The following is a 24713-nucleotide window of genomic DNA, read 5'->3' as shown; positions in this document are numbered from 1 at the left end:
ATTTTACCTTATTTTTTGTTTTTCACATGAATGACGAGCGTTCAAAAATTTCTAATTTCAGGTCAGGCTTTCCGCATTTTTTAGTTTCAGTTTTTGTGAGGTGGACGAACTTCTTTATCCCGTTTAACTTACTTGTTCATATTAGCGCTCCCCACTCATCTGTACAATTTTTCAACTATGTTTCTGTTGAACTCTTGAATTTCTGTACCGAAAAGCTTTAATTTCATTTACTAATTCATGAAAAGCTATTTTAGGATGAAATGGATAGATGAGAAAAAACATTGTTAGGCAACAAAAATATATTTCTCAATATCTTATAATTTATAATCGTTTTTCCTCATACACTTGAAATCATACATTCATGTTACGAGATAAGGAATAATTCACCTACTTTTACAATCTTTCATTCTATATGATTATTCGATTATTTGTTTCAATAATACACATAGAAAAGCGATCGGTCAGATAAAATTTGAATAAGTATACATAAGTATATTAAGGGAGAATCCATCAATCTTTGCTATTGCTAAGATTTTACGATGAATTCTCATTGGTTTAGTGAACAAATTCTTTTCATCTGAACAATCAGCTTTTAATCATGATGCCTAATTGAATGGCACTATAACCTGGTTACCTTCCCTAAATCATTACCTTAATTATTTAAAAATCGTATGCATAACATAACATGAGCAGTGAAATTGAAAAGTCTATTATACCTAAATAATACTTAAATGAAAGTTTTAGAACAAATGAAAGTAATGTTAGAATATCCTGATATTTCACATCAATAAATATTGTGGTTGGAATGAATTTATTTCAATATCACAAGTAAATAACAATAATAACATTAAATAGCATCATCCTTCAATATCAGTCGAAAAAAGAGAATATATTGATAAATTCGTGATTGAAACATCTCAAATGATACATCGGTCAAAAATAGAATTATTTACAGATTTTTAGATAGGTCGTATAGATGTCATGTAACTGAATTCAAATAGTTTCTGGTCTTACAGACATCTGATAACGTTTCCCTTCCAGATTTCACAATTATATGGGAAAGACCTCCGGACCTCGTTGTCTGTTGTAATAATAAATAATTTCATTGGGAATAATTCTGCGAACTGATTTTTCAGTATCTCCTGTGTTCTCTGCTGGGTGGAGGTCGTGGGTCCTTCCCACTTTGGTGATGATGATGATGATGATGATGTCTTTTCTTTTCAGAACTCTTGCTACCGTTGAATAATTCGTTGACTACTAATTCAGAGCCGTCTTTCTGCCTCTCAGAGTTTCTGAACTGGTCGTCCATACTTTCACTTCTTCTTTGGGGAGGGTGTGTAGAGGAGCTAGCTGCATTTAATCTCGATTTACTCCCTGCGGATTCATGTAGGTTCTCCCATGCTTGTCGGTAGTATCTGTTCAAACCATTTCTAGATTCTGAACTGGAAGAATCAAAAGAGGCTACTGTGTTACAATCTGGGGAGGCTCGATGTCTGTAATGTTTGGCACTGTGATTCCTGAGAAAAAAGCAGAAATTCGATTTGTAGTTAATTATTTTTTTATTGCAATTGTTCTTGAAGAAGATAGTTCAAGATGTTTAAACCCCTCTTTTTAATGAAAAAATAACGGAATTCTCTTTCAAGCACGAATCAGGGACGATATTGTCTACTATATCTAACAGACGAATCTACAATAGTGGAACATGCTTTGTTGGATTAACATGAAAACTTTTTTTTTTCAAAATGGAAGTCGTTAATAATCTGGCGATCAATATCCTGACTGGCACAGAAAGTATTTTTACAACTAACTGATTGTAGAAGGAAAGACCAGGCAGCAAATGAACGATTTTTTCATACAATATTTAGATTATATATATGCCAAAATCATTAAAATTTCAGAAGGCTTGGAAATTTTCTTTGATAGGTTCCAAATGATTTCTGTTGGGAATTGAGTACCTGAATAACACAGGGAAACGAATAGAAAAAAAAATATGCCGGAAATCCAACAACTGATTTTAAATCCTCCAGATTTTTTATATCAATTCTAATTGTTGAAATAAAGGTTAATTGATGTTATGTAGTTCAGGTACTGGTCAAGAATGAAGAAATGCATATACTTTTAACGGCCAAATTAGGAATTTTCTACTCAAACTTAGAATGTAATTAGTCGCAGGAGGTCCGGAACCCCCCAAATTTTTTCAGAAAAACAGATTTCTAATTTTACTGAAACTACTGCTAACTTTTTTCTATTTTATTATTATTTTTATTGATAGCAATATTTCTTTAGAGCTTCAGTCAACGGACTCTCCCCCAGATTTTTTTTTCGCTACGTCCTTGATTAGCCGAATAAATACCTGGAATTATACCTGACTCCACTTTCTTATACTAGAATAACTGCCCTTGCTCAATTCCATACTCTGAATAAATTAGGTATTTTATTCTGAAATTGCCTATGACCCTCCTCTACCACATCTACATCATGATAAGTAATTTTTGAAACAGGAACATTTTTCCTCAGTCGTACTCGATTAGTGTATTATTGTGTTTAGGCAAGTGAAACTGTGTTATATTTTGTGTCAATTTCCATCATTTCATGTATGTTATCAAAATAATGAACTGAAAAAAGTAGAAAAACTATTTCTGTCACTGTGAAAAGAGTTTATCTTGCCTATCTGCTAGAAATTCACCTAAAGGAAATTTTGAAGTTTTTTGAACTGGAAATCAAAATAGTTTAACGTGAAATATACCCAAGTTAAAAATAAAGAATGCCTAATGTAGCATATCTCAAAAATAGAATGGAAAGACAAAATCTGAGGGCTATTTTCGATTCTGCACCCAAAAATTTATCAGGAGTAGTTGAAAATTCGCGGCCACAAAAATGTCTATTGGCCTGTGTTAAGAGAAGAAATAAAAAATTTTAATAGAAAAGGACAAAATGCTTATATTATGTGCTGCATATAGTTTTTTTTCATCATTTAGTCTGAATCTAGAGGAGCATGATCGTTTCACAGAAAATATTGTTGCTTCATTGTTAAGATTCATAATAATAACACTCAATAATAATTTATTGATACTGTTGAACATATAATAACATATGAATTAGCGTATTCATCATAGCTTACTGAATTTGAAAACTTTGTATTGCTCATACCGTGAGAAATATTATTTCCTCACTGCACTTTCCCAAAACCTCGGTTGAAAGACCAATGAAATTGGATGGCCAAATGGACAAAGACAGAGTAACAATGAAATATTTTATAATTTTGAAGGCAGATTTTTGTCTCTAGCATATAGCTTTTATACATAATTCTAGAAGGCAAATGAAGATTTACAGTGTTCACGAGAAAACTAACTCGAAAGTATTCTGATGAGACGTTTCTGGTATATGAATACTCTATTAAAAGCCATAGAATTTCCACATATTATGATGTTATAGGCAATATGGGTAAAATACAATCTGTAATATTTGTATATAATGGATTCAAGGAGAAGCGACTGTCTTATCTGTCGAACAGCATAAAAGGACGAGCTCAGTTTCCTACATTCATGATGTATGTATATGATCAGTCCATCTCCAATTATATATATAAATCTACAAATTTAACTGAGTTTTTGGACATAAACCCTTTAATCAAGCAATAAATTGAAATAGATTCAATTAAAGAGATCTTAATTCAGATAACAATAATTCAGACGTAGGGATGTTAACCATGAGAGTATAAGCATTATACCACTCAAGAAAACTATGAACGAAAAGCTCGTAGTGCCGTATAATGAAATTAAGCAAATCATTGATTAAGAGTAAAAAAAGCAAAGGCCCAATACGTAACCCTGAGCAACCTGCCAACCTCCAAGTCGTTCTTGAATACGCGAGAAAATGAATTACAGGCTTAAACAGACATATTCCTGTCTGAAATGATACTTTAAATCCAACTAAGAAATATCGCCTTGAATCCGAGATTATGCAACTTGTTCACAATAAACGGTGGATTTAGCCAATCTGATGCCCTTCTAATATCGAAAAATACTCCTAAAACAAGGAGACCATAATCCAGAGAACGATAAACCAAATACCAGGTCTAAACCCATGTTGACAACTGGAAATAATATTGAATTTTTAGAGAAAACTTGTCATACGGTTCATTGGGCTTAGAAAAATATCTACTGTATGGAAATGGGTCGATAGTCGGCTACATTATAAGAATTATTTTCTAATAGATTTCACGTTTCAAGACAGTAGGAAACATACCAGTTGTAACTGAAAAATTAATCAGGAATACAATATGTTTCGCTATGTATTTCACTGTTTCCTTTAAAATCCTGACTGATATAAAATCAGCAATAGAGCTTTTTTTGTCGAGAAGGGGTTCAGAACAAATTTCTCCATAAATACTTCAATTTCACTATATTTTCAATGCTAGCATTAGATTAAAGGAATATACAACAAGACCACTAAGCTGAACTAAATTGTTCAATACATAGCTAATAGAACCCAAACAAGGAAGTAGTGGAAAATATGTCCGCAGAATGATAATGCAAAGAGTTTCTGGATTCCTAAATTAGACACAACCAACAACTTCAATGTAAAATAAAATGACATGAACAAAGCTTCGACATCTCCAATTCCAAGGACTCCTAAAAGAAGAAAAGAACATACGTATGAAGCATATAAACAGCGTGTTATTGTGCAAGAAAAGGAGATAGTTAGAGGGGTTCATGCAGTGCAGTGCGGGTCGGGTCGTACCTGTATTCGTCGTGGCACAAAATCGAGCTTTAGATGGGGTTGGAGAAGTAACCAGCCCTATGGGTCCGGTAATTCCGGGTGAACTCCCTTCTACCGATCTGCTGGTCGGGGAACGGCAGTGCTAAGAGCGTATACCACCGGGAAGGCATGGCACTGGCTGCAGGCAGTCGATGAGAGGAACGGTTCGAACCACCCGCACTGCGATATCACATATTGGGGTGAGATGAATGTTGAGAAGGAAAGATGAAAGTTTGTAAGATATCATGTAATGTTAGTTTTTGTCTTACGTGGTGTGGACAAATAGCAGCAGCTGAGAAGTAGTACACAAAAAGAAATACAATATTGCTTAGCTCTTAATATGGGGTTGATATTTATGAGAAGCTTGCTACCTTTCTATTTCATATCAATTGTTCATTATTGCCTTCCCCCAAAAATGATTTTTTCCATGAAATTTCTTTTATTGACTCTTCATAACGCTGTGTCCTACGTGAGCGAATCATTGCGAGCGATTAGCGCGACGCGACCAAACGCGATATATCAAACATTGGAATATAATAGCGCTGTCCTACGTGCTGCACGTAGGACAGCGCTATTATATTCCAATGTTTGATATATCGCGTTTGGTCGCGTCGCGCTAATCGCTCGCAATGATTCGCTCACGTAGGACACAGCGTAAGAAGTATGGAAGAATGAGTATAAGAGCCATTAATAATGCAGCAATATAATAATTTGTTATTTGAAAGTAAATCTAAAAAGACAAAGATCTGTGTTCTGATACAAATTTAATATTCATTTTTTCAAGGCTTTCATACTTTGATTACAAAAGCAATGCTGATATATATGGATTGAGAAATTGTTTGTTGATTGTGAATGTACAAGCCCTTAGCTTCTGAGAGATTTTACAGGGACCTAGGAGAGTTGTGATAAAAAAATTAAAAATAGAAAACTCCTTCCTTATACGCCTACATAATAATAAAAATATTCTTAATGGAATATAACTATGATGATGATTTTTGCTCGGCAATATAATGTGTCTGAATGAAATGTTGAACAACGTTTGTTTGCGATGACGTTTTGAGTATTTCTGTTTTGGAACTTTATATAATATAATGTTGTGTGCTAAATAACCCCATCTGATTGTTGGTAACATAGACCCAAAAAGATATTCAGCTATCCCCAGAATAAATTGTGTAAAAACAATGAGTGAAAAGATTCACTCATCTAATAGAATATTTGTATCATACAAAGAGATAATTCACCTCAGAAAAGTTGGTTGATGTTTGAAATTAATTCTAATAGCACAATATTTTGATGGATTCACAATTAAACAATTGTCTGTTAAACCATCAAAATATTATGCTTTGGTAATTTACCTTATTTTATATTTCAATATCAGAAGATTCCATGCTTTTTTTCAGCAGTGGTATATTAGACATTTCACCTGACGCTTTTTCCATAATTATGGCGCATCACTACACACTAGTGCAAATTAAGGATTGTATAACTTAAGATGCTGGTGATCAGCGTGGTGGTTGTATCCTCCACTTTCAGTACATTTTACTCTAGTGTTTTTGATAGAAGAAGCCCAAATGCTATGAACGATAGAAACCTCTTTTCCTTATAATGCCATTATTTTTTTTATATTGTAGTGACTGTCCGTGCATGCCCGATAGATGGCATTATTGGCTTCGCGCCGCACTGTAATACGTCCCCGGCTCATTACGGCAGAGTCACCCCTCCACGATGGATAGGAAAGGTGTATTAGGCGAGATAACACTGGGTTGCCTAACTGAAGGTTCCACCAGTGATCTCGGGATGAAACACCTCAATTGTCAGAGAGAAGGCGAAACTATAAAATTTGAAGTTTTTTTACTTTGGAAACGACTCATATTGTACAGAATCTTTTTTTTCATCCATGTTTTGCGATTGCTGACTCATGTGTTTGACTTGGTTAGAAACACCATCCTGTGTTCGTAGCTTAGAATCTGACTTCTTTTTTCGTGATCTAAATGTAAGCCTTTCTAGAGGCAATCGATACTAATTTGAGGATAAGTTCTTCTTCTCGAAACTCCTTAAAACTTGTCCCTTTTTTGTGTTGATGTACAGACTTATTGGATGTTGTTTAATATCAGGAATTAATTCAGATTAATTGGAAATGAGAACTTATTAATTATCATGAAAGTTCCAAAACTAATGCTAAATTACTACTCTATTCTTCCTTACATCTCTGTTATCACCCCCTGTTGCCAGAGTTATAAATACAGTGGACCCCCGATAATCCGGCCCCTGTCTAATCCGGCGCCCCCTGTAATCCGACATGACATGACATTGATGAATATTTCGAAGCTTCATAATTTGATATAGTATTCACTACATGATTTTGATTAATAATTCTTGATTATTTTGGTAGATATGTATGTATGTGCATTTATGCTTATTTTATAATAAAACGTAAGCTCTCAATTGTTATTTAATTTACTAAATTACATAAATTAAGTCTGATTTGTACTTCAAAGTACATACATATGTACGTATAAAATACAGTGGACCCCCGATAATCCGGCCCCTGTCTAATCCGGCGCCCCCTGTAATCCGACATGACATGACATTGATGAATATTTCAAAGCTTCATAATTTGATATAGTATTCACTACATGATTTTGATTAATAATTCTTGATTATTTTGGTAGATATGTATGTATGTGCATTTATGCTTATTTTATAATAAAACGTAAGCTCTCAATTGTTATTTAATTTACTAAATTACATAAATTAAGTCTGATTTGTACTTCAAAGTACATACATATGTACGTATAAAATATATTGACTCTCGTCATTAGATATGTAATTTGTCGGATTACAAGGTACTCTTTCGTAAAAAAATCCGGACTATAGGGGTCTTAGGCAGTACTCTATAATCCGACAAATTCGATAGTCCGACACTGCCCTGCATAATGTTTGCCGGATTACCGGGGGTCCACTGTATATTGACTCTCGTCATTAGATATGTAATTTGTCGGATTACAAGGTACTCTTTCGTAAAAAAATCCGGACTATAGGGGTCTTAGGCAGTACTCTATAATCCGACAAATTCGATAGTCCGACACTGCCCTGCATAATGTTTGCCGGATTACCGGGGGTCCACTGTATATTGACTCTCGTCATTAGATATGTAATTTGTCGGATTACAAGGTACTCTTTCGTAAAAAAATCCGGACTATAGGGGTCTTAGGCAGTACTCTATAATCCGACAAATTCGATAGTCCGACACTGCCCTGCATAATGTTTGCCGGATTACCGGGGGTCCACTGTATAGGCAAATCATGTTGTCAATTATTTACGCAGAGCATATATATAAAATATATTATACATCAATATGATAATATACATATTATGCAACCACGGTACTCAAGGCAATTTGAAAATATGAAATGGTTCGAAAGAAAATGTTGTAGTCTAATCTTCATTTTATAGTCTGCACTACTACTTTGTCTAGTAGACTAATCTTTAATCGATCAGTGAATTCCAATCTCGATTTCGATGCTGAGGTTTGCGTAGTAGAATATCTTTCAGGTAATAACAAAAATCAGGCCAATTATAGAAAATTTTGTATAGGTACAACACAGATCTATATAGGACATTCTTATGGGTGACTTACTTGTCACTTGCGACTTAAATTATCACTATAACCTTACCTTTTCACTAGAACAATTATAGTTGTGATGATTGCTGCCAAAAAAATGAAAGCCCCGAAAGCACCCAACGCTATGACTGCTCCAAGGTTCAGCTTCGCACCAAGAGGCTCTCTTCGTTCACCGTCGACCGAAAGAGGAACATTAACATTGGGGGCCTCACCACGTTGAATATTTGAACTTCCCGCTATTTCATTATCTTGAGGGTGACCCGCTATTACCAGTTGCGGAAATTGAGTTGTCGTTGTTGTTGAGGGCATCTTGGTGGTCCTGGGAGTGGTTCTTCTGGTAGTTTTGTTTATTTTCAATATATCCATTTCGGCACGTATTGTTGTTGGTCGAGGGGGATGTGTTCTTCTCCTTGAAGTTGGAGGTTTGGTGATTTTCGTGGTAGTTTTTGTAGCAATTGTGGGCAATGGGGTTGATCCATCTTCTATAAAAAATATTTTTTGTTTAATCGATATATGCTTAAGTCGGAAGAATGATTGTATGCAGTCATAATCTAAATATTTTTCTGAAGGATTATGATACAATTTATTTCTAACCCAGTTGTTGAAGCGTCTATTGGCCCGGTAACAACGAGAACACGAGTTCTTAGTTACCAAGAGACGCCGACGGTAATTAGATCAGAAGGGGTAGGGGTAGGCACTTAAGCACATTCAATGCGAAACCCTTCAGTTAAGCTCCTTTGTAGTGTGCCTGGCTTAATTTCGGATATTCCGGGAATATTGATATCATTCGTTTATGAATAACGAAGGATGAACATTATTGGTCACAATGTTAGAAAGATTGGGAGAAATGTTCCCATCCAACTAAAGTATAATACAATTGATTTTGTAACAAATTTTTCATTAATTGAAAAATACATTTTTCGGCAACCGTCCGGGAAGTGCTCACTTCCTGGGCGCTTTTTCTCTGAGAAAGTAGCATTTCCCGGCCTAGTCCGGAAAGTACGTACTTCTCGGACTAGGCCGGAAAAGCATCACCTCGTTTGTGTCATTGTGAATATGAAAATCTTGGTAGGTATATTTTTAATAAATGCAGTTGATCATTACCATAGCAACCGAGATAACGGCTGACAGTTCATATGAAATTAGTTGTCAACAATTTGCATGTTTTTTGATCGCAATCACAATAAAATATGGAAAGCAGCAGCGATAGTGTTATTCTACACGGTTGCCGAAAAAATATTGTACGCAACAAGCCCGGAAATGGTTTTTTTGGACAGATTTCCAGGACTCGCTTACCCTCGTCTTGAAATTTTGTCTATTCGTCCAAAAAAACACTATTTTCCGGACTTTTTACGTAATAGTAATTTACGTAACAAGTCCGGAAAATAGGGTTTTTTTGGACGAATAGACAAAATTCCAGGACGAGCGTAAGCGAGTCCTGGAAGTCTGTGAGTCCAAAAAAACCATTTTCGGGCGTGTTGCGTACAATATTTTTTCGGCAACCATGTAAAATAACACTATCGCTGCTGCTTTCCATATTTTATTGCGATTGTGATCAAATAACATGCAAATTTTTGACAACTAATTTCATATGAACTGTCAGCCGTTATCTCGGTTGCTATGGATTCTATGATTCTTTTCCGGCCTAGTCCGGGAAGTAAGTACTTTCCGGACTAGGCCGGGAAATGCTACTTTCTCAAAGAAAAAGCGTCCGGCAAGTGCTCACTTCCCGGACGGTTGCCGAAAAATTACTATTTTCTCTAAATGTATCAATATATTTTGCTATGTAAAAGGAAATGATTATTTTTCAATTCGATTTTCGTATTCTACACATTATGAAACGTTATCTGCGAAAACGTGGGGGATGGTTGAATTCATTATTTCTTGGCCTAATCCAAAATTTCATCATTGAAAATAAAAACGAATACCCTCGTATTTATATAGAACATTAAATTCTTGTATAATGAACTCTGATTTTTCCAATAGGAATTATTCCTATTGGAAGAACAAAGCAAGGCCCCACACATCAATAGTGACTCGCCAGAAGGTCCGGAAGCTTCGTTGAGTGGTTCTTATGCATTCGCCTCATAGTCCGGATCCGGCGTGGTCATTTCCATTACTGGTAAAAAAAAACGAAGCGTATCTCAGATACTTCGGACACATTGTCAGAAGAACAGGGGAGATGGAAAATCTTGTGGTTGAGGGTAAAGTCGAGGGAACGAGACCTAGAGGCACTTGGCCCAAGAGAAGCGCGTGGAGGCAACAAATTCAAATAAATACCCGCAACAATTAGTATCACTGCACCCTCTAGAGGGTAGAAAAATTGAGATGATGATGACTTTCTGCCAAATACACCTTCCATTTCTATAGCGAATTTGCCCCTGAAGGAAATAAACTTAAAGCTTATAGCATGCGGTGTCTCCCATCTAAGTCCTAACCGCGCTCGGCATTGCTTGGCTTCAGTATTCTCCCGTAAACTGACAATTACAGCGTGCTATGGGTGACTTTGCTGGATTAGGAGAGAGTTACTACAAGTGTATATATAATATAGTAAACAACCGCTTAAGTAAATGGGTAAATGTTTGGATATCACAGAGAAATATAAAGAAATATCATTTTTGTACTTCCAGGTCACTCAAAATAATATGTCTATGTATTATAGATATTCTTCCTCATAATAAGAATAACAGAAATTTGAATTTTTGTGCAAGGTGATCACAGGAAACTTATGGAAAGTTCAAGAAAATGGAGCTCTGGAGGTGGGGCAACACTATTCAGGGCTAATTGCGGAGCCCTATAAATTTGGCCCTTATGTTTCTTGCTACACCCATAACGGCGCGCCCATGAAATGTGAGGTTATGTCCAAAAAGTGAACTCGCTTAGAAGATGTAGAATAACAATTTTAAGCTCCATGCAAAACAAATTTAATTTTTATCGCGTGTCATCAAAACCAGAGATAATTCAAAAATTGTAATTGAAAAAACTACTTAATAATTCGGTGACCGGTTGAGATAATTGGTGTAGGTGTAAAACACAATTCTTTTGCAAAATTTCATGTTGATCATGTTGATTGAGGACAAAATATAGTCATGATAAATTTGTTTTTGCTGTTTTCGATAGGGGGCGCTAAGTCAGAAGTTCATTGTTTTGTTCATTTTACTCCGAAATTTCAAATGTAATGATAGGATTTTCTTAACAGAAACAGAAGTTCCATCAAATTTGCATGAAAGAATCTGAAGGTCGCAAAACGATAAGTTCAGGCGTTCTGAAGTTATGGCCGAAAGAAGATATTCTTCAACTGATGCACTGCGAAAAACCAAATTGTGTCTTTAAGTTCTAACAGAAACAGAAATCCCATCAAATTTGTATGAAAAAACCAAAAGGTCGCAAAGCGATAGCTTCAGGCGTTCTGGAGTTATGGCCGAAAGAAGATACAATTTAGTTTTTCAGTGCATCAGTTGAAGAATATCTTGTTTCGTCCATAACTCCAGAACGCCTGAAGCTATCGCTTTGCGACCTTTTGGTTTTTTCATACAAATTTGATGGGATCTCTGTTTCTGTTAGAACTTAAAAACACAATTTGGTTTTTCGCAGTGCATCAGTTGCATCAGTTTCTCAGAGGTATAACTTCAGAACGCCTGAAATTATCGCTTTGCGACCTTCAGGTTTTTTCATGCAAATTTGATGGATCTCTGTTTCTGTTAAGAAAATCCTATCATTACATTTGAAATTTCGGAGTAAAATGAACAAAACAATGAACTTCTGACGTAGCGCCCCCTATCGAAAACAGCAAAAACAAATTTATCATGACTATATTTTGTCTTCAATCAACAATATATTATCTTTCAGACGAGATCTAATTTGCTCAAAAATGTTGAGCCAAACTGAAGTTACAGGCGTTTCAATCAGTCAGATTTCTCCCTTTCACCTATCCTTATTTGATGTCGTAAAATCGAAAGTGACAATTCAAAAAGATAGAGATTTTTCCAAGGATTACAGTGATGATATTTTTTCTTCAACTTCATATGAAACATTTTCAAGTAAATTCATTTTTCTACTCGACGGTAGCTATTACGCCCCCTAGCGGTAGAGGTATGAACTTCAAAACAATTCCCAGTGTGTTCTCTTGTACACTTTAGTGGTAACATTTTTTACCGCAAGTCTCTACCTCGCTTATTTGCCCACCCTGTAGATATGTATTTAAAAGTCATCAAAACAACTCATCTAAGGAATTTATACAAGAGATAAATGTAACTTCATTAAGGAGCAGAAATTTACAATTGAAAATATGGACCACGTAATGCGATTAATTCTTCGAAGTCGTATTGAAAATAGGTTATTGAAGAAGATTCTCCATCATGATGAATTACAATGGAATTTTCGTCCGGTTCAATTTAATACATTCGCCGTAATCCAAACGAGTACCTACAAAGATCAAAATCGTGATGATGACAAGTATACAGACGCAAAGGTCAAGGTTTCTCAGAATTCAACACTAATCAAATGCAGCTAATCTATTCCAGGCAATCGAAAAACTCAAATACATATTGCTGATATTTTCCAAATTTCGTTAATTCGAAGTACCTATGCTCTAGTCTAGAAAATTCAAAAACGAAAACATACGAAATAACAATAATTTGAGTAGAATCGTCCTCCTTTTATATTTACTTTCCTTGCTAAAAGAGCGTGTTTTTTCAGGCAAGAAAAGTAAGTCAGAGAATACAAATAAAAATAACAGTACCTTGGCAAGTAGGTGGAAGCGCATCATATTGCTCATTAGACAGGCAGGTAATCTGTCGTGGTCCAACGAGCTTGTAGCCGGCTGTACATGTGTAACGCACTATTGTCCCGAAGACTGTTTCGTTCTTGTTGATGAGCTCAAAGTGGCCGTTTTCGATTTCTAAGGAGCCGCTGCATTCAATTACTGAAAAAAAATTGATTTTCTCTCTGAGTAATTCGGTTAATAAATATTCGAACTGAATTTTTATTTTCTATACTGCTACTTTCAAGAAATGTTTATTTTTTTCTTCATTATGAAATATTTTTTTGATTCAATGAAAAAAATTTCTTTCAAGGTTGCAGGTAATATTGCGATATCAACCGATGAGATTCCTTTTCATTTATGCAGGGCAAGTCTTTGACTTGGAAATATATTTCTACCGAAGGTTCCTGAGGCCAAAAGAAAAAAATTTTTTCCGATTCGATTTTTTTCTCACTTAGTAAAGCGGTTGGCGGGACTTTGATGGAATTTTGTGTTCGGAAAAGATTCATCACTTCAATACAAAATTATATTTTGGTAATCATTTCCTTCGATTTTAATCCATTTGCGAGATAGAATTGAAATTACATTTTCTATGGATTTTCAACAGCCTGTATCTTTTCAACCGAGCCGAATTGGAAGAATCAGTAAAGGAAAAAAGTATTTCCTTCGGCCTTAGGAATTTTCAGTTGAAATATAACAAGGTCAAGGTTCTATCGACAACATGAACTAAGCAATCAGGTATATATTAATTGATATTGGAATATAAAGAAACATCAAAGATTTTCTAATGCATATAGATACCTTAAAAACGTGAGATAATTCTTATGAGTGAACCGAAGGTCAAGAAAGAGTTAAAAAATAATTCAAATACAACGGGATATATAGATCTCAATCGTTTAGCACTTCTTAACATCTTAATATAATAAAATGAGATCGCAAATTTTGATTGAGAAACTGATTATATTTTCAGTCATAATATCACAAGAGCATTGACAATATTCGATTATAGCTACACCGATTCACAGACGTAGTTCGCGATACATCACGAGAGCGCAGATCGAGTGGTATTCGTTACGATTATATAACGAATAATTTCAATAACTATAACCAAAGCATTGCATTTTGATAATTCAATGAAATTTCACTGAGCTTGACTTTTTGGCGAACGTCCAAGGGTGTTACTATGAAAATGATCACAATATAGCAGGAGGCGAAACACCAAAACGATTATACCACGTCGTCAAGTAGTATATTCACTTATCAATTTACGGATTCTATTGGTTCATCAGAACATAAGTTTTATAATCGACTGTGTGTTTTTCTCAATGATAAATAAAATAACGATCCAATCGAATGAAACTTCGTTATTGTGTTACTTGAGAATACTTACGCTCACATCTAGGTGGTGGGCCATTCCATCGAGCATCTACATCACAAATTAGCTCTGCTCTATTCACAAGTCTATACCCCTCATCACATTTATAAACCACTCTGCTGAGGTAACCAACACTGTCGTTCACTAACGAATATTCTCCATTTGCTATGTCGGCAGGATATCCACATTGAATTTCTGCATAAAACAAGATAAGTGATAAGTGGTCACCTGAATTGAGAGACTAATAAAATCACTTACGTCTACAGGTAGGTGGAAAAGCATCGTAAAAACCAGTTTCGAGACATGTCCTGGTTTTTCTTCCAACAAGAATATGTTCTTTGTCACATTCATATTCGATTGTCGTACCAACATCGAAGTTCTCAGCCAACATTGTTGAGTTTGGTGGTTGTTCCGGCCGTCCACAAGCTTTAGGTTCTGCAAGAAGTAAATTTAAATATAATAATAATAATAAAATGGTTTATTCTGTAAGCTACAGGGTATGAACATATAGAACGTAATAACATATATGTATTGAATATGAAGAGGAATATGAAGGGAATTGTTTAAAATCAAAGAAAAAGTTTAAGGACACATCCCTCAAGGAGAAACTGTAATCGCAGACACGTGTTGACTTGTGTTTTACAGAAAATTTTCCATATGACCACCGTGCATTTCAATGCAGGAAGTACTTCGTCGCATGAAGGAATTATGTACTCTTCCGAAAAGATAGAAAACAACTCGAATCAGATGCAAAATACTCAATAAAAGTACGTAAATGTCATATGAAAGGTTTGATGTAAACTGTGATTTTTTTAATGACCGACTGAAAAACAATTTTAATGTAAGTTCAGTAAACAAAACCAAATATTTGATGTCAACTGTATTTTGTTTTAATGGCCGACTAGAATAATTTTAATTGTAAGTTCAGTAAACAAGGCATCTGAAAGATGGAGATGATCGAATATCATGTTTGGTTGCGCTAGTAGTTAATTTGAAAACCGAATATCGCTCATATCTCCAAAACAGCTCATTTGTGGACCCATGTTTATATGAAATGTCTTACTTATTTTGAATTCTATAATCAGCTTCCAAAATATTCAAACTTTGTTTTTTAACACCCGGTATATTTAATGTTCAATGAAACAAAATATTTTTTCATATTTTCCTATAGCGAAGTTAAAATTATTCGAAAGTATGTATGCGAAAAGAATCTAAAAAAATTTCAGTTTCAAGGTTCAACCGTTGCATCTTCAGCCTAATGAGACTTACTCTTTTAATTGATATCATTAATTATCTGACTCTCTACAAGTATTATACTCTTTGGGATAAATTTGGATGCAGGACCCCCGCAAGGGACATCAACGCCCGCGTGCGGAACATATTTTGGCGCACCTTAAAGGGGGGAGGTGGAGAAAAGCACTGCTGGATAATCGGAATTTTTGTTTTTAAGTTTTATTGACAATTCAGTGTAGAATGGTTGAAAATCTATCAGCAACGTTCATTGCCTTAAGAACTTTATGGTGTTAGTTGTAACATAATAAATTCCAAATGTCATTCAAAATTCAAGCTGTATTCTTCTATAAATTATTCATAAAGGCATAAACATTTAATTAGGATCAATCCAGAAATTGAATGGATGTTTTTCTAGATTTGGCTGCTGCAAATTCTTTTATATTATCAATCAATCAATTTTATCGATTATCTCTTGCTCTATATCTAAGATTGCCAATCCAGAAAATCTTTCTTATGACATGGTAGCCTTCAAATAGTTTTTAATTATTTTTAATTTTGTGAATGATCTCTCACCAGAAGCAACAGACACGGGTGAATTGAGAAGGATTCTTGAGGCAATACTAAGATTCGGTAGAGAAGAAGTTAGATTATTTTCAAATATATGTTGTAGAATTTCAAGAGGATTTTCGCTTCAGATAATGAAAAAAATCTTGGGGCTTTTATCTCGTTGAATAAATAATTTTCCTTCACGTCAGCCTCTTTTTTTCCTGATCAGTTAGCTTTTGTGAAGAGCATGACAGCATTTTAATAGATATTTGTCATTTAATTTAAGAATATCACAAATAAAACAAAAAACGTTATCGTAATCAGATATCATATCAAACCTACTATTTAAGGAACTTCGTGTTTGATCAATTATTTTCAAAAAGAAATTTATTTTTAAAGCGATTTTTGGATCTTGAGGTGCCTCATCCGTCTGTTCATAATCGAACAATTTTGGTTTATACTTTCGTGTAACAGTATATAATGGAGAAAAACCTTGATCTATCTCAAGAGCAGCCGCTAGTTTTCCAGCTTCCGCTAGTTTTTCCTCGAGAATATTATCATCCCTGTAATTTTTGAAATGATCAACTAAATTCTTCAAATAGTTTTGGCACACTTTGATGTCAATCGCTACACTTTGCATCATTTAGCTAACAATATTAATCTGGAATGAAACATCATAAGAAATTATTATACTTCAAATAAATTCAAAAGAATGAATATTTAATAAAAGAGAACTTGCTTTATGTCTAGTTTCTATGTTAAAAGTATCATTTTCAGCTATTTTTAAAAGGCTATCACATATTTGAATAAAATGAAACTTTAGCATCAATTCTACTTGACCATCTAGTATCACTGAGGGGTTTCAGATGTAACTGAGTATCATGCTTTTTTATAACATTCCACTCTTTTTGTGGATGAAGATAAATATATATAAAGTTCTTGTACAATATCAAAAGAGTCCACTGTTTCATTTGAAACCTTAGTAGCATCACTTTCAGTTAAATTTAAGCTGTGCGCAGCACTTGGCGCAAAAAATGCCCAAGGATTAGCATCGAATATGCGTTTTTGTAAATCAATATCTGGCTATTTCGTATCTATTGCGACGTTCGGAAACTTGTATAAATTGCAAGAAAGAAGTTTGGAAAAAAAATTGTTGATAAAATTTGAAAGAATCTTTTTCGAAAAACTTTGGTCTATAAGAGGTTTTGGCGCCCTTTTAGAGTGGCGCCCGTGTGCGGTGCACGCGTTGCACGCGCGGTTGCGGGGGCCCTGTTTGGATGTTTGTTCCAAAGACATAAAACCTCCAGAATACAACCATATAATTTTTCAGTTTTGATGTTTCACAAAAAAGAAATTCCATCCGAATTGATTAAGAGATGATTATTATAGATAAAAATAATAGGCACTGTTAATTTTCCAATGAAATAAATATTCTTTATTACCATACCTACTTGGTATAAAATTCGGAACTCGTTATATCTTTACTCATCTGTAATTTAATGATGAAGATGATTATTTTAATATATACAGCGATAAATCGCGTGAAACTTGCCTATGTAATTGAATACTCTAACCTTTTGAAAGCTTTCTCTGAGGCCAAAAGAGTCGGGATGGAAAAATATTGACAATGACAAAATTCTAATTGACTAATCAATGACGAATGAAAGAAATTGAGGTTCCAAAAATTTTCAAATCTTTTAAGCGGTTATGTTTTATACTGCAGAAGTACTGTAACAGTATGGGGAAATATAAAGAATAAAAATTTTCAGTGTTTTCTGCAAGTTGTTATTTTCAATAAAAAATATCATTGATTGTGTCTGAATACTCATAATTATTTTAAACTCCGTTAGTTGGAAATTCCATTACAACAAGAATCACCCCTCCCCACTGAAAAACTTCCTAGCCAGCCATAGATGTGATCAACTTTTGCTATGGCAAATTGATAGTTGTGTTGTAGAAACTAGGCAACCTATAGGTATTTTCTAAGAACTCCTATGATATTACCTGGGCTCAATTTTCATAAAAATAAAATGGGGGATGTTTATCGAAACGAGTTAATAAGAGTTAACATCGATCATCACTCGATTTAACTATAGACAAACCATCTGCAATTTATTACTGTTATTATATGACATACCTGATTATTGTCATAATCAAATAACAGATGAGGGTATGTATCGGATGACTTCCTAATGGAAGTCATATACTCTCTTAACTGTCTTAACTTACTGTCTTAGCTCCAACCAACATCATTTTTCATATATAATAATAATATAATAAATATATAATTTTCGTCGGAATAATAAAATTAGAACTTGACAGTTTCAACGTATGTTATAAGCTGAGCCATATATTAAAACGTCCATGGCGTACCCCAAGCACGCGATTTATCTAATATCAGTTCTTAACTTAACTAATAAATCAACACTTAAAAACTTCAATTGAAATTTTTATTATTAAAGACAGATTACCTCGGAAAAAAGATATTCATCATGAGCAATTATTGTATTTAATGATTAATATACTAACTGACAAAGAAACTGCAACATCCAGAAGGAGCTGTTCAAATTTCAATTTTTTTTTTGGTAAAACATAGCTGTGTATCAAGGAGTAAATGATTGAAATTTGAAGAAAAAACGATGGGTTTACAATTTTTTTTTATGAATTTCTTAATAATGTGTTTGTCCACCGTGATTATATATACACTAACCAACACGCATCGGCATTGATGCAATAAGATGGTCTATTTCTTCTTCAGGGATTCTATACCAAGCTACCTGTTTCAGAGCCGCCAAAGTCCGTTGGGGCTAGGGTATATTTCCAAGCCTTCTACCCATGATGTCCCAAATATGCTCGACGGGCGAAAAATCGGAGGATCTGGGCGGCCATGGCAAAAGATTCTGATGGGTCGCTTCGAAAAAGTTTGAACTGAATCTGGCAACATGAGGTCGGGCATGAACTTGCTGAAATATTGGATTCTCGAGCCGTTTAAGATAAGGGAGAACATATGGCTCCACAATTTCTTGAAGGTAACGCAGCGCTGCCATGTTACCTCGAATAAAGACTAAAGGTGCCTACTTGCATGTGCAATAGCACCCCATACCATAACGCCTACTGTTCGGTGTACATGACGCTCAACAGCAGACTGAGGTTCACGTATTCAGCGATCATGTGCACCCAAGGAAAATCGAGATTCGTCAGAAAAGACGACCTAATGCCATTCCACATTCCAATGTTGACGTTCTCTGCACCACTGTAATAGTTGCCGGCGATGCTCAACCGTCAGAGGTAACACAAGATGGGGTCGATAATGCTGCAGTCCAAAAGACCTTATCCGGAGGTAAACCGTTCGGACAGTTACAGGATGACCTTGTTCTCCTAGCCACTCATCAGCCAAAGATTGAGTTGTCGCAAATCGGTCTCTAATGGCCATAAGTCTTAGACGTCGATCTTGAAGTTCATTTGTGCCACTTCGACGTCCGGTGCCGACTCTTCTTCGAAATTGGACATTATCAAACCACGCTTGATAATATCTCATATTAGTAGTTGGATTTCTGTTCGTACGGATAGCGATTTCCCGAAATGACAACCCCGCCTCCCGTAGACCAATAATTCGACCTCTTTGAAATTCATTTAGTCGGCGATTAATTCCACGGGCACGTGCTCTAGCCAATGGCCTAGAGCACGTGTTAAAATTAACAACAACTAAACATCGACTTTGGATCTCCTCGAACAGCTGGTTTGTGTAAAATTTAAAAAACTTGCAAAAAACGACTACACTATTCAAGTAACAAATAGTATATTCTAAGACAAGTTGCAGAATAGGCTCCTACACACTCCTACAACACGAAAGCGAAATTCGAAAACGAGCGACGAAGGATCGAGTTTTCGAACGCATGAGTGTTGAAATTGCCTTCTACAACAAGTAGTAGTTAGTAAACGATATCTTCTTTTTTTGAAAAATTGTCGAAAATCAATGAAAAATTTAGATTCTACATCCTAGTGACTCAAGTATTATATTTTGTCAGTTGGTGTGATTGTTACGAAAATTGACAGATTACGTAATTTGAATTTGAATCGTAAGTTCGAATTCTAATGATTTATAACTACGCATTAAATTCTTGAATTATGTCTGAAGAAATCAATTTATTACCACCAGAATTTAGAGAAATTGCAAATAATGTTGTAAATCAATTCACTAAATCCAAATTTTATTATATTGACAATTATTGACGTTTGATGAAATTCGAAGTCTGTGTTGACAACCACAAAACAAAGGATATAACTGAATACAATGCAGTAATGAGTTCATCACAGCACTGTTTTTAATACTGTAATGAACTCATTACGTTACTGAAATAGAGAAAATTGTTTACATGAAAAAACCTTCACGATTTTCTTCAATTCAATCATTTACTCCTTGCTACTCTATCTATGTTTCACAAAAAAAAAATAAAATTCAAACAGCTTCTTCTGGGTGTTTCAGTTTCTGCAATATCGCCCTATGAGATTGCCATTGCCATTGCCAAGTAGAGATTTAGAATTCTCATTAGGAATTCATTCACTCATGAAATAAACATCACCCTGTATAACCCAAACGAAGGCACTCAGGCGATTGAAACCTCTTGATACGAGTCCTCCCTGATGACCTTCATTCAAGGTGTACGTTTGTCGCATTCTTCCTGGGACACAGTGTTTAATATGATAAGAATTATTTCACAATTGTCTTATTGCATATTTTCGACTATAGTTTTCATTTACAGTAGACTAACAGTCTTTTATCATTATATTTTCCTTTAATGAATATCTGTATTGAAAATTAATGAACTATTTATATAGATAAAGCTTCCAATAGGGATTCCTCTTGCTTCAATACATTATTGACAATTCCTAAAGATGCAAAATGTTTAGTATAAAGTTACTTAAATTCATTTTTGAATGAGAGAAAATTTACTGGTTACTTACGATGCTGACAAATGTAGTTCAAATGCATGTTACAATCAGTGTCTGACCACAACCATCCCTTGGTACCGTCATAACGTGCACAATCACCATTCTCGATGGGTGTATTCCAGAAAGACACAGTGACATGGTCTCCCCTCAGCCACTGCCACGTTCCTAGGTCCTTGTTTCTAACCGCACCCATCCAGTACTGTCCGCTAGCATCGCTCCGATGTCGCCTCCACAATTCCCAACTGATAAATCCTTGAAGGGCCGGGTTGCTCTCGTCTACCAGGGTCCCTCCTCTCGATTTGCAGAAATTTAAAGCCTCCCTGAATTTGAGTGGCTGTCGATTGTAGAAGATGTAACATTTTCCGTTGTAAGTTGCGGTACTGCCAGGTGGCTGGTCCCTGAACTGAGGGCATCTTTCGATAGGAAGAGCTTGGTCAGTGTAGACGAAAGCTTCACATATAGATAGCTGACTTGTGGAGGGTGTTTCTAGGTGGACACTGACAAAAGCGCCAGGCATAGGTGGGTTGCATGGCAGAAAGAGGGGTTGTCCCACCTCTAAAAATCCTGTGAAGCGGTTGCAAACTGGGTTGGTGCCCAAATCTGGGCGGTTGTTACCCACTCGTACCACGATTGTTGCAGGGTTAGTTCCTCCTGAAAAAAATCATTTATTATTTAGGTGCTATTAGTTCGTGATTTTATGTGAAGAGAGGGCCTGGAATTGACCATTTGAAAAGCCTGCCTGAAGGGATTGTCGAAAATGCATTTTGTCATTCATTAGGTACCTACGATATTTAAATTGAAGTAACTGTCTTGAATTTTTAGAATGTCGTATACCGTAGCATTGTGACAAATACCAGATTCGTATAAGGCCCACTCGAGGATTTCACACCTCGATGACGAATTTTTGAGCAAAATCCTAATAAAACCCAATAACAACCACCATATCCCAAGATCTGTTTCGGGCTAAATTATTCTCTTTCCAAAACTCTCATCATCTCTTCAAAGCAGCATTTTTTATTCGATATAAAACATAAAAGGGAATTAGAGATAAATATACACAAATTGATTCCTGACCATGTGCTCAAAAAATGTATTGGACCAAAAAATTGATTGAAGAATTCATTGACCTAAATGTATTATTCTGGGGAGCCTATTTTCGAGGTTATTTAATAAATTCGAATTAATAAAAAATATGTTGTGTTAATATGGGTCTACATTAGAAATAGCTAGTCTTTATATTCATTGATTTATGCATTAGACAATTCAAAATATGGAACTGAAATATAACTGAAAACAATGCTGTGATGAGTTAATTACAGCACTGTTTTTAGTACTATACTGAATTCATTACGATACTGAAATAGAGAAAAGTAATTGAGCTAGAAGCTTGGGGCAATATTAACCCCTTTATGGCAAAATATATATCTCATCACATGTCGAATGAAACATATCATAAATAAGTAATTGAATGAAGAAATTGTAATAAATCCTTGGAATTAGAAACCCAGCATATTCGTACAGAAATAAAAAAAAACTTCTAGGTCACTATAGATTTCATGACTTTCAGTGGAATTTACCTAAATTTGATTCCTTTTATCGATCTTTCAAATTAATGCACTGTGGTTTGAAAATGGGAGGATTAATGACATATAGTAAACAATACTTGTATAGGTACTCAAATTTCACGCGAATAGCTATTATTTGAAGTTTCTGTGAAAAGATCTCAACGGCGATAGGAATTTTTTTTTAATTTTGAGGGCAGATCAGATTTAAAGTTATTCTCCGTGAAATTCGTACATTATTCTATTATTTACCAAAAATCTGAAAAATTGGGAACTATTTCTTCTTGATAGTGTCTGATTTCAACTCTATGAGATGAAATCTATTAATTTATTCAGTTGGGCATTAGGAAAAACCTTCATTCATTGAAAATCAATTGAAGTTTGATTATTACAAATTCTACTTATTCGGTGGATATTCGAATAATTTTTCACTACGGAAGGGCCTAAGTAGTGAGTTAAAGATGAACATTGGATAATCATTGGATAATATATATTCGTACCTAAAGACTCCAAATGTTTCGTTACCACATGAAAAATTACTTTCTAATCGTTTTTATTCAACACAATATGGAATTACAGGAAATTGCAACCAACTGAGGAAAGATCCGTCAAAAAGTACAATAATGGCACAATCTCTGCATATCTCTTCATCTAAGGTTAACTTGAGTGATAATTGAAACATATAGAATTATGAATTCGATGTGGGGGAATTAGGAGAGTAGGGACAAAGAAACCATAAGCATGGATTTACTTGACAGTAACCATTTTAATAACTTCCTCGAATATTCATGCATTCGTGAAGAGCGGACAGAAATCATTAAAAATTTGAATAAAAGGACGAGGAAAACGATTCTGTCGAGACCAACACGTAAATTGTGAAACAAAAATTCTTTCTTGCTTTACCCATACAAACTCCGAAGATTTTCTTGGGAACTAAACAACCATTTTTATTAAATTTGAAACAAAAATCGTTTGCTATGCCTCATTGATCAATGGGGTATGCATGGAACCTCTTATTTTGATGCATTTATATTCTTGGAAAATGTTGAAAATTTTATCCGGATTTTGGAACGAATGACAACGGATTTATTAGAGTTCATCAAGATTCTTCAAAGCTCCTTTTCCGAGCAAGCCATTAGATCAGTTGGTCACATGATAAGGTTAAACTCGCTGATGACGAATCCGTCGTCACATTTGCAAATATGGCCATTCGAAATTATGTTTTATTGTAAATTTGAACACTGCAAATTCCAGCAAGTTGAAAATTTGCATTTATGTGATCATTTCAAGCCTTGTGTAAAATTTCATGTTGATCCCATAATTATATGTATAGTTCTATAAACCAAATGATTTTACAAAATTAAGGAAAAATTTCGAACGAATAAACGGAGGCGATATTATGGATATTGATATAAAATAGCTCTGTGCAAAATTTCGAGCGAATCATAGAAAATTCAAAAAAGAATATATCTATAGGAAAAAATTTCTAAATACGAAATATTTCTGTGATTGCTAATCCAATCGGTTTGAGATTTTGCTAATTCATATGAAATGGTCATTTCAAGTTAGAAATTTTTTAATGATAAAGTAACCCAACCAATGAACCATAGAAAACTTCCGAAGAATATAAAAACAACTCAATCATTAGTACCATAGAAAACTCAAAAGAATTAAAAAAATCATCAAAAGTGCTTCAAATTTCATCAATAATTTTGCCTTTCCCACGAAAATTTGTTTATTTAAACGAAAAACTGAATTTAGATTTTCGGTTTGTTTAAATGTTTTTTCTTCTTCTTGTTATGTTAGGCCTGTTCTTGACGATTTTTCAAATCTTATGCTCAATTCTGCAGAAGTAACTGCGATGTAGACTGCCAACTGTCACGCCATCTCTTGAAG

The 24713-nt window shown here is 34.8% G+C and overlaps 1 protein-coding gene across 1 annotated transcript in view; it reads right to left on the bottom strand.

Annotated features, from left to right (window-relative positions):
• Positions 1 to 284: 284 nt before the first annotated feature.
• LOC123672859 overlaps positions 285 to 24713 on the bottom strand; it is an 80549-nt gene continuing 56120 nt past the window's right edge. Inside the window, exons 4-9 of the mRNA XM_045607177.1 lie at positions 21268 to 21906; positions 14782 to 14958; positions 14539 to 14718; positions 13128 to 13310; positions 8439 to 8868; positions 285 to 1517 (exon numbers count right to left, since the gene is read on the bottom strand). Coding sequence (XP_045463133.1) covers positions 1133 to 1517; positions 8439 to 8868; positions 13128 to 13310; positions 14539 to 14718; positions 14782 to 14958; positions 21268 to 21906 — 1994 coding nt within the window. The 3' untranslated portion in view covers positions 285 to 1132. The remainder of the gene's footprint in view (positions 1518 to 8438; positions 8869 to 13127; positions 13311 to 14538; positions 14719 to 14781; positions 14959 to 21267; positions 21907 to 24713) is intronic.

This window comes from Harmonia axyridis, chromosome 2 (assembly GCF_914767665.1).
Source record: "Harmonia axyridis chromosome 2, icHarAxyr1.1, whole genome shotgun sequence".
Lineage (NCBI taxonomy): Eukaryota > Metazoa > Arthropoda > Insecta > Coleoptera > Coccinellidae > Harmonia > Harmonia axyridis.
Note: the sequence above shows the minus strand (reverse complement) of the source record. Positions and strands in the feature narration are given on the sequence as shown.